Source organism: Osmerus eperlanus, chromosome 14 (assembly GCF_963692335.1).
Source record: "Osmerus eperlanus chromosome 14, fOsmEpe2.1, whole genome shotgun sequence".
NCBI classification, from domain to species: Eukaryota; Metazoa; Chordata; class Actinopteri; order Osmeriformes; family Osmeridae; genus Osmerus; species Osmerus eperlanus.
Window position 1 is genome coordinate 4,329,866 of NC_085031.1, and position 9,982 is coordinate 4,339,847.

At 49.5% G+C, this 9,982-nt stretch overlaps 1 protein-coding gene across 1 annotated transcript in view; it reads right to left on the reverse strand.

The window, feature by feature from the left end:
* col5a1 (procollagen, type V, alpha 1) overlaps window positions 1-9,367 on the reverse strand; it is a 30,504-nt gene extending 21,137 nt beyond the window's left edge. The window contains 15 exon segments of the mRNA XM_062478152.1: window positions 45-98; window positions 208-252; window positions 433-486; window positions 707-751; window positions 1,842-1,895; window positions 2,345-2,398; window positions 2,905-3,012; window positions 4,919-4,972; window positions 5,498-5,542; window positions 6,811-6,864; window positions 7,271-7,315; window positions 8,384-8,437; window positions 8,598-8,642; window positions 8,977-9,002; window positions 9,328-9,367. Coding sequence (XP_062334136.1) covers window positions 45-98; window positions 208-252; window positions 433-486; window positions 707-751; window positions 1,842-1,895; window positions 2,345-2,398; window positions 2,905-3,012; window positions 4,919-4,972; window positions 5,498-5,542; window positions 6,811-6,864; window positions 7,271-7,315; window positions 8,384-8,437; window positions 8,598-8,642; window positions 8,977-9,002; window positions 9,328-9,367 — 777 coding nt within the window.
* Between the last annotated feature and the right edge of the window lie 615 nt (window positions 9,368-9,982).

Consider the following 9,982-nt stretch of genomic DNA (forward strand, 5'->3'; position numbering starts at 1 on the left):
GACAGGCATTGATTAATACACAGTGGTTAGAGTAACAGACTTACTGGTGGGCCCTTTGGCCCCGGGAATCCTGTTGGTCCCTGGGGACCTGGAAGACCCTGAACACAAAACAACAAGCGATCAATGAACCGATGACCCACTAATTAGTGAATCAATGACCAGTACTGTAAATGGATCAGGATGATAGTGCCAGATAAGCTTACTTACCCTCTCACCAGGAGGCCCTGGGGGGCCGTCACTTCCTGAGTTCCCCTGGAAGCAAGAAGAGAGAGGCAGGAAGTTGTCACAGGCAAAGTTGAAAATGCCATGGTCAAAGACTCAAAGAACTTTCCCGTGCTCGATTTCGGAGTATAACCTTTTAAGTAGTTTCTTTGCATGTGATGAAAAAACGTATCTTAAGATAAAACTTAACAAAGGGGACCTGTGTCATACCTTTGGTCCAGCTTTTCCTGTGGGTCCCCTCGGGCCCCTCTCTCCACGAGGCCCCTGAAAGGAGGAAGAAAAAGAAGCGAGAGAAAGAGGGAGATGGACAGGAAGAAGGAAGAAGAGATGACCTGTGAAGATTTCCTTCGCCGTTCAATGTGCCTCCGCTCAAACCATCTTTCATGTCAAAATGGAGGTAATTAGCAACTGCCACCTGGCATCAGCGGTTGTCATGGTTACTCTACTCAGTAGCAACAGGTCAAGGTGTAGTGTGTGGTCTCACCGTTGGTCCTCTCTGTCCCCTTGGGCCAGGCTTTCCAGCTGTGCCCTAAACATAGGACAATACACACACACACACACACAAGCACACATTGTCAGCATCAGAGGTCACATTCTAGCTGATGTCGATGGGTGACATGAGCTTCTGATATTCAGCCAAGTGAATCAGCCTAATTCCAACCCCACCATGCAGTTAGAGACCATGGGATGAGAGAGTGGTTGGAGGCGTCAACTGACTTGGAGACCTAGAGCATGTGGATAGTTCAAAACTCAAATGACACTACAAGACCTAAAGAAAGTTATCTAGGAAAGTCGCGACCATACAAAGAGCAAACTGCAGACAATGTTTCATAATAAAGAAGAGATTAATGCCTCAACGCACAACAGATTACTTTTAGTTGGTGGCAAAAGAACGTTGTGATGAATCATAAAACAAAGTATGTCATTTGTAATAATCTCACGTAATATCAGTGTCTTCCATTTATGTATGCAAAAAAATATAATGTATGAACTGATTACAGCTTTATTTGGGTTTAAGATTTACAGAGAACAGCCCCAGTGCAACTCATGTTAATATGCTATCCATCTATCTCTCTCTCTCTCTCTCTCTCTCTCTCTCTCTCTCTCTCTCTCTCTCTCTCTCTCTCTCTCTCTCTCTCTCTCTCGATCTGGGGTTTTAGCCTCGTGAAGCTTCGCGGTGTGAGAAGATTAACAGCTTTGTGTATACCGTTCTGTTGTGCACATGACAACAAACCATCACTCTTCAGTCTGAACTAATGGTCCGTTCCTTCTATAGGAGAATGAAACATTGCACGGGTTCCACAAACAAGTGATGAACAACTTGGGGGCCGGATTTCAAAGCGTATAACAAAACGGGCTGTGGAAGTGAACGGGAAGCTGCAATGGAGTCGTTGTTTCGTCCTTGATCCTCTCCTCCTGTCCTTTTACATTGCTCTCCACTTTACTGGTAAACATAAGACGGTGGGACTGTTACTGCTACACCGAGAGGGAGAGGGGAGGAGAGGGAGGAAGAGAGAGAGAGAGACCGGTGGAGAGAGAGTGTGTGTGTTCCGTGTCAAACTCGGTATTGATCTCGGGAGTTCTCAGGGACGAGAGGAATACTAAAACCTCCGACTCACCCTGGTTCCTTTCTCTCCGTTGGCTCCGGGGAAACCTTGGAATCCCTGAGAGCCCTGTGCGTGGAAATAAGACAAACAAGAGGAAGAGGAGAGAGGGGAAGAGGGGAGAGTTAGAGAGAGAGGTGGAGAGAGATAGTGGAAGAGATATAAAGAGAGAAAGAGGGAGAATTAGAGAGAGAGAGGAAGAGAAAGATATTATATGCAGCACATTCATTAAAGACTATGCAGAAGTTTTTAAATGCTGGGCCAGCGAAACGGCATTGTGGGCAGAGGTCGGCATGACTACAATTTGATGAGTAAAACCCCCGTTCTTTGATCAGCAAGGTTCAAACATGTCTGCCACTAGCTAACGTCAAAGACATGTCCTAAGAGAGGTGTATGGGGTGGTGGGGGGGGGTGGGTCATCATAAATGTCATGTTTTATTAAGAAACAGGAGCATCTACTGCACAGTCTCAGATACATACTGTACATCAGACACACACACGCAAAGAGGGATAATTACCTTTGGTCCTTGCCTTCCTGGGTAACCTGGCAACCCAGGAACACCAAGTTTGCCCTGCGAGACAAGCAAAGCAAAAACAATCAACAACAGTCTCATTCGTCATACAATCGAGAGTTCCTGAAGTGGCTTTCGTAAGAAATAGAGCTAGGACTTATCCCTTAGAAACGTACTAGTTTGCCTGTGGCTGGGTATTTGAGAGTACAATGTGCCAAAGAGCTTTGCGATCAGTTGTGATCTGTCGGATTAGTAGAGCTAGTCGTGTTTTGCCTTCTGGGGTTTAGAAGTCACCGAATAATGAAGACTGCTTTCCTTCCTTGTTCTTCTCCCTGTTCTGGGTCAAGCCCAACCTATTTTGTGGACACACATCCTTTACTAAACGTGGGTGGGATGCAAACATGGAAAACTGTTCCTCCGCTTGTCCCAGATCTGATCCATGGAATCCCAGGAGGTGAAGAGGCATGGTGAGAAAGGACTGCACTTCCTCGTGTCTGTGATGAAGCCACTCAGGAGGAGAAATGAGGGACGGTGGAGGAGGGAGAGGAAGGGGAGGGACGTCTCACCTTTTCACCATTAGGTCCCAGAGGTCCAGAGTCTCCAGGGAGACCAGAGCGACCCTTGGGGCCCTCAGGGCCATCCTCTCCTCTTGGTCCTGCAGATCCCAGTTCACCCTGAGCACACACACACACAAACAGGTAAAACAGGTTGGGGTTAGGGTTCCTTTAGCCTTTTATTTATATACAATCATGTCATCATGCCAAACCTACGGACCCAGTTCCACTGCTTATCATGTTTACTAACCTCAGTATGGTACATGCAAGCTCACATTTGAATATCGCAGTATCGTTTATACTGTACTTAAAGAGCAGGCATCACTGCTCCAGTGTACTTTTCAGACTGCTCCACGCCTGAGTTGGTGGACTGTATGTGTGTGTGTGTGTGTGCGAAAGAGAGAGTGAATGTGTATGCGAGAGAGAGAGAGACGGAGAGAGACAGAGAGGGAGAGAGAGAGGATGTACGTGTGTCAGTGTGTGTGTGTGTGTGTGTGTGTAGCAGTAGTGATGCTCAGTAATTGGCTGTAGAATCAAATGAGGCTATCTCCCCTGCTGTCAGCTCAGAGGACGTGAGAGGCAGTCATAGCTGCTCTGTCCCAGCATGCACCTCCATTCGGGGGTCACAGAGACACCATGGAAACGACGCCACGCTTCAAACTTTCCGAGACAAGCTCCAGAGACCCGACGGACCGTGAACAGTCCCTATTTACAGTCACACACACACTCGCTCTGTCTCTCTCTGAACACACGCACACTCACGCACACGTACACACAGGTTGAGAAAACGGCTTCTGCTGGACACACGCGGATACTGTACAGACAGCTCATGAAAATACTCCTCAATACAAAACACACACACTCCATGTAGAGTGCGGAATAATAAGCCATTCCGGTCGGGGAGGCTTCTCTTACACACAGACTCTTCTTAAATCCTCTCGTTCTTTCATGTGAATTCTCTCCATCTCTTGAGGAAGACAGGAGGGAGCCCCTCGTCTCTCTATCTCCGTCCGGCAAGACGTGATCCTTCCATCGATTGCTGCTTTTTCTTCCTCCACGCATGTGAAGATGGGCTGGCCAGGGATTTCTGCGTTTGAAGTGGAGGCCAGGCCCAGTGCCAGTGCTTTCTCACTTTAAAAGGTCTTTTTTTTCTTCTTCATCAATTCAACAAAGAGAGCCAAACACCGACGCAGGTGGAGGGTGGAGAGCTATTTCTGGCTTCGAATCGAAAAGTTTTCGCCGTCACGGGTAATTGGAGCGAGGGCGCAACGGGGATGCAGAGCAAAGTGGATGGGTGTTCCATTTCTCTCCTACAAGCGCACGCACCGATACTGTACACTGAGCCCAAGGAACATTTCCCCAAGGGGACAAAAAAGTATATCTCATCATATGGTTTTGTACACCCACAGATTGGCACATTCATACATGGGAGACAAATGTACGCACACTTGGACACACACACACACGATCAAACACGCACGCACGTGATCAAACACGCACGCACGCGTTCAAACACGCACGCACGCGATCAAACACGCACGCACACGATCAAACACGCACGCGATCAAACACACACACGATCAAACACGCACGCACACGATCAAACACGCACGCACACGATCAAACACGCACGCACACGATCAAACACGGACGCAAACACTTGCCAGGGCTGGCAACGAGGTCAGTCGCTGTTTGCTCATTACCCACAATTCCACAGTGACTCAGCAGTCAAAGTGACTCAGGGCTACAAAGGGCCAAGGTGACAAAGAGGATCGATGCGCTCAATCAGTTCAAGTAAAGTCTGCATCCCTTCAGACCGGCGAGATTAAACTCAATCCCTCTTTTGTGGAGTTTTAAGCACCTCAAGTTCTTTTCAATTAAAACCCAGAGAGGTAGAAGAACCGTGAACAGACACGTGACGTCATGGCGACCACTCGGACAGGGGAGCAAAGCCTAGTCGCAAAACTCAAGATACCAGTCAAACATCTCTCCCAAAACAACAATCTCCAAAAGGCGAAACACTTACTCTGTCTCCCTTGATGCCCATGTCTCCCTTGAAGCCAGGGAATCCATCTTCTCCCTGAAAAAGGGGGGTGGGGGGTGGGGGTGGGGGGGGAGGGAGGGAGTCATGTGTAGAGGGGAAGCTCAGATTGAGTTTTGAGAAAACACAAAGGCATACAGTAGATCTGTCTCTGACAGTTAGTCATTGGAGAGCAGCATAACTTCATATCAACTATGTATGTGTACACATACACACACACACACACACACAGACACACACACACATGCACGCACTCACTCAGATGTATCAATGCATTTGGCAGTCACTGTTTCCATAGAAACCGATTCTCATTTTCAACTGGTCGAGGTAGGATGGCCTGACTTTGTGGGATCTACAATCTACATTTTAATATCCCATAAACATCATTATCCTCATCTTCTCATCATACTTCTCGAATACTGGTAGTTGATTTATGTGTTCAAAGGAGTCAGATCATCCCTTTGCATCTCATAGCTTTTGTTCAACACAGACACACCACTGACAAACACACACAAACACACAGACACGCACACACAAACTACACACAGTACTCAGTGCCCATACCTTTTCTCCCTTGTGTCCTTTCAGACCCCGTACACCATCAGCTCCCTGTCAGCGAGAGAGAGAGACAGAGAGAGAGAGAGAGAGAGAGAGAGAGAGAGAGAGGAGAGAGAGAGATAGAGAGAGAGAGAGAGAGAGAGAGAGAGAGAGAGAGAGAGAGAGAGAGAGAGAGAGAGAGAGAGAGAGGGTTACCAAGGGTTCCTGGGTTACCAAGCTGGGCCAGACCAGAATCAGTAGTCCTGGAGTGTCTATCCAGGCCAGTTATGTTATGCAGCTATGCCACCGTCTCCACATTACTAGGACAACTAAAGATGCACCTTAGACTGGAGCTCATTGATAAATAGTCAGGCAGACAGATGGATCATAAGTGTGCAGTAGAGTGGATCAGGTGGCTTTTCATGCGCCTTTCTCTGCTCGGCCCTGCTCTCGTCTGCTCTCGTCTGCTCTCTTCCGGTCTCTTCTGGTCTGGTCTGCTGTGCGTTCGTCTGCTCTGCCCTGTAGTAATGAGTTTGGCCTCTAAGCCCTCTCCCCGTGTGGATCATTTGATGGGCTTCTAGCTCTCCCCGCAACCTATTGTGTGTCGGCGAGGCTGGGTGGAGGGGGCTGGGTGGAGGGGGCTGGGTGGAGGGGGCTGGGTGGAGGGGGCTGGGTGGAGGGGGGGGGGTGGAGGGGGCTGGGTGGAGGGGGGCTGGGTGGAGGGGGGGGGGAAGTGGTCCTGGCTGACACTGAGGCAAAGGCAATGAGGGGAGGTGGGGGCCTGTTATCAAGGCCAGGGCGGATCGTTGAAAGAGGGACGGGGGGAGGGATGGGGAGATGAAGGGCGTGATGGAGGGAGTGATGGATGGAAGGATAGGTGACACTCGGGGCTGTTAAGGACAAGAGCTACGGCCGTGTCTGGCCATAAAAAGCGTCGCCCCGCCACCTCTGCCACGAGCTACGAGCTCCGCAGAGATTAACCTCTGCTCGTAATCCCCCCTCGGCCCAGTCCCCCTCCCCCCCCCGTCCCCCCGTCCCCCTCTAACTCCTCTACAAAGACAGGCCCTGCACCATCAGCAGAACCACAGCCAGCATGGCTGATCACTCAACAAAAGACGTTCGAGATCGGCCGTGACGCCAGAGCTCAGTGGAGACGTTTAATCATCAGGTACATCATGGAACACAAATAACAACCTCAGGTTTCTCTTGGGATAACTTCCTCTGACCAATAGGAAAGGCCCTTACTGCCGTCATGTGACCCATCGAGGAAGTGAATGTCTTGTGGAGGGAGTTATTCCGAGCTGGGGTGGTGCAGTGAGGCAGGGCCGCATGAAACTCACCTTCACGCCTCGAGGACCAGGGTATCCGATTGGTCCTTGAGGGCCGGCGGGGCCCTGAAGAGAGACAGATGAGTGGAAGAGAGGGATTTTCACACGTGGTCTTTTGCGATGTAAATGTGAAGAGAATGCAAATACGTCTCCAGAGGGAACAGGGCAGAAACAGACTGCGTGAGTCTGAGAGGGCTTGGAGGGAGGGAAGCAGAGAGGAGGGGCAAAGAGAGAGAGAGAGAGAGAGAGAGAGGTAGATAGATAGATAGACAGAAGAAATAGGTGGAGAGAAGTAGATAGGAGTGAAAGAGGACGAAGGAAAGACAAGAAGGGCGGAATACGAGACACCAAGAACTGAAGCAGAGCGAGAGCACCAACAGCAGAGAGGGGGACGCAGAGGAGGAGAGGAGGAGGATCTAGGAGGACATAAAGCTGAGCGGAAAGACGGGGGGGTAAAATAAGAGGATCTTACCAAATGTCCTTTCTCTCCGGAAGGTCCCTCCTTTCCTGGGTGACCCTGAGAGTTATTGAGAACAGCATTAATGGCAGGTTCATGCAGGATAATTACATCCATAAATGCCCCTACGACAGCCGGTTACGAGGGGATTATGCTGTAAAGGCACCTGAGGATGAGGGGTTTTGGAAAAGGCCATTTGGAATAAAAGCCTGCAGAGTTCAATCTCATTTGGGATTTCTTCCTTAATGCGCAGTATAATACAAGCCATGGGCTATTACAAGGCTCTTAAATTGGGCCTGCACAGTTATCGGAGACACCGTATTGCACACACAATGGCACGCATACACACACACACACACACAGACACACACAGCTACACATAAACAGAAATGCAATGCCCAAATGCAAACACACACACACGCACACAACTGAGGGAAATTGATTATATTCCCTTGAGACGGAGAAGCTTTGAGCTGTCCATTGATGAGATAGATTAGAAAGAAGGGAGTGAGGGAGAGCGAGAGTGAAAGAGAAAGAGAGCAAGACATGCACAGAGAGAGGCAGAGGCAGAAAGACAGAGAACATGAGAAAGAGAGAGGCAATAAGGTAGCAAGAGCATGGGAAAGAGAGCGAGGGAGATGGAGAGAAATAACGACATAAAGGAGAGAGAGAGACAGAGAGAAAAAGGGAGAGAGACAACGACACAGAGAGAGAGAGAGAGAGAGAGAGAGAGAGAGAGAGAGAGAGAGAGAGGAGAGAGAGATGAGAGAGAGAGAGAGAGAGAGAGAGAGACAGACAGACAGACAGAGAGATAGGTATGGAGAGATTTCAGGAGATTACAGGCATCCCTCCAGGCTGGGAGAGACAGATGTTGCTCACACGTAGCTCTCTTTTCTTGTTCACACATACATTCACTCTCCCTCCCACTTTCGTTCCATCTATGTACCCCCCCCCCTCCCCCCCCCTCCCCCCCTCCCCCCCCCCTCTCCCACATCCCATCTGACACCTTCCGAGGCCCACCTGTTGATGACACGTTCTCATCTGGTTGGAGGCTGTGACTGTATGTTTGTGTAAGTGTGTGTGTGTGTGTGTGTGGCGGGTGTGTGTGTGTGGCGGGTGTGTGCTCACCGGGGGGCCGTCAGCTCCGGGCATCCCTGGAAGTCCTGGTTTACCGGTTGGACCCTGAGGAAGACAGGAGGAGAGAAGAGGAGACAGGAGGACAGAGGAGCGGAGGAGAGGAAGAACGTTAGACCAATCCAGATCTCAGACGAGGGCTCCTGTAGTGATCTGGACAGTCTGTCAAGGAGGTGTCTCAGGGACAGTGGCTGTGGGGGGCCCTCACCTTCTCTCCTGGGGGGCCGATGGCTCCCTGTGGCCCTGGAAGACCCTGGAAGGAGGGACAGAAAACTCATCATCCTCTCATGGAGGACAAGACAAGAACATTCATGACTGACACGTGGATCATCCAAGGACCTTAAACATACTCCACAATAGACAATCAAATACGTGGGTGTTCTTGAGTTGTCTCAACCACTGCAATGAAAACAATAGACCTGGTGGATACCGTAAGCGATCGACCACGAGTGCGGCAAATCAAGCACACTTGAAATACTGTTCTTTTAAACAACGACGTCGTAGCTGGTGTCGACCAATGACAGCCCACAAGAAGGGCGTGGTCCCGGACCCGCGGTGGAGGTGACATCACCTGGCGTCATACTGACCTGAGTACCGGGGTTGCCTTGCTGCCCTGGCAAAGAACAAATACAAAACAACCTTCAAATACACCCCTACTATAGCATCCTCCAGCTGTCCCATACACGTGGAGTGTGTGTGTGTGTGTGTGCTCCCTCTTCCTCACGCTGGACCTTATATAATAGGTTATTGTTCTTGTTCTGCATAGGCTGAGTGAGATTGAACTCACACTCACAAACACACACACACACACACACTCTCACACGTAATGTATACCCACACACTAGGACTCGCTTACACACACACACACTCTTTCCTGATGAAAGAAACCGCTGAAGCTCAAACACAAACGCCTAGCCTCCCAGTTAATTGACAATCACTTATGTTCCGGTGTCCATGAGGAGAGTAGGAGGCGTACATCTTCTATCTCCCCCTAATTCGGAGGATTCCCAACGGAGAGGGATTCTGGAGCAGGAGCTCTCCTGTTCCAGGCTGGTAGGCCTCAATATGACCAGTCTAGCGTCATATCTAGTGTTTGAGCATGTGGGTATGTGTGTGTGAGAGGGGTGTTTGTGTGTGTGTGTGTGTGTGTGTGCATAGGTGAATCAGGATACTTACAATGTTTCCTTTGGGTCCAGGATGACCATCCATTCCAGTCACACCCTGGAATAGAGCAAATAAACCCAGTGTCAGCAACACACACACACACACACTCTCTCACACTCACACACACCATATGCACACAGTCTTCTGGGTACACTTTATCTTATCTATGAACTGTATGGAAACAACAAGCTGTCAGAGCAATGAGAAATGTGCTCTTATGCCAAACATTCTAGGGAGATAACATACTGTGGGATAGAGAGGTATATCATTGTATACACCCTATCGTAGACAGTACTGTCTGTGAGTGTGTGTGTGTGTGTGTGTGATAAGGTGTGTCGTGGGGAGGAATAATGATTTTCTCCATGGGTGTCTGTGTTAGGTTAGTCAGAGAGTCCCTGTATCAAAACACCTGTGTCTGTCTGTGTGTGT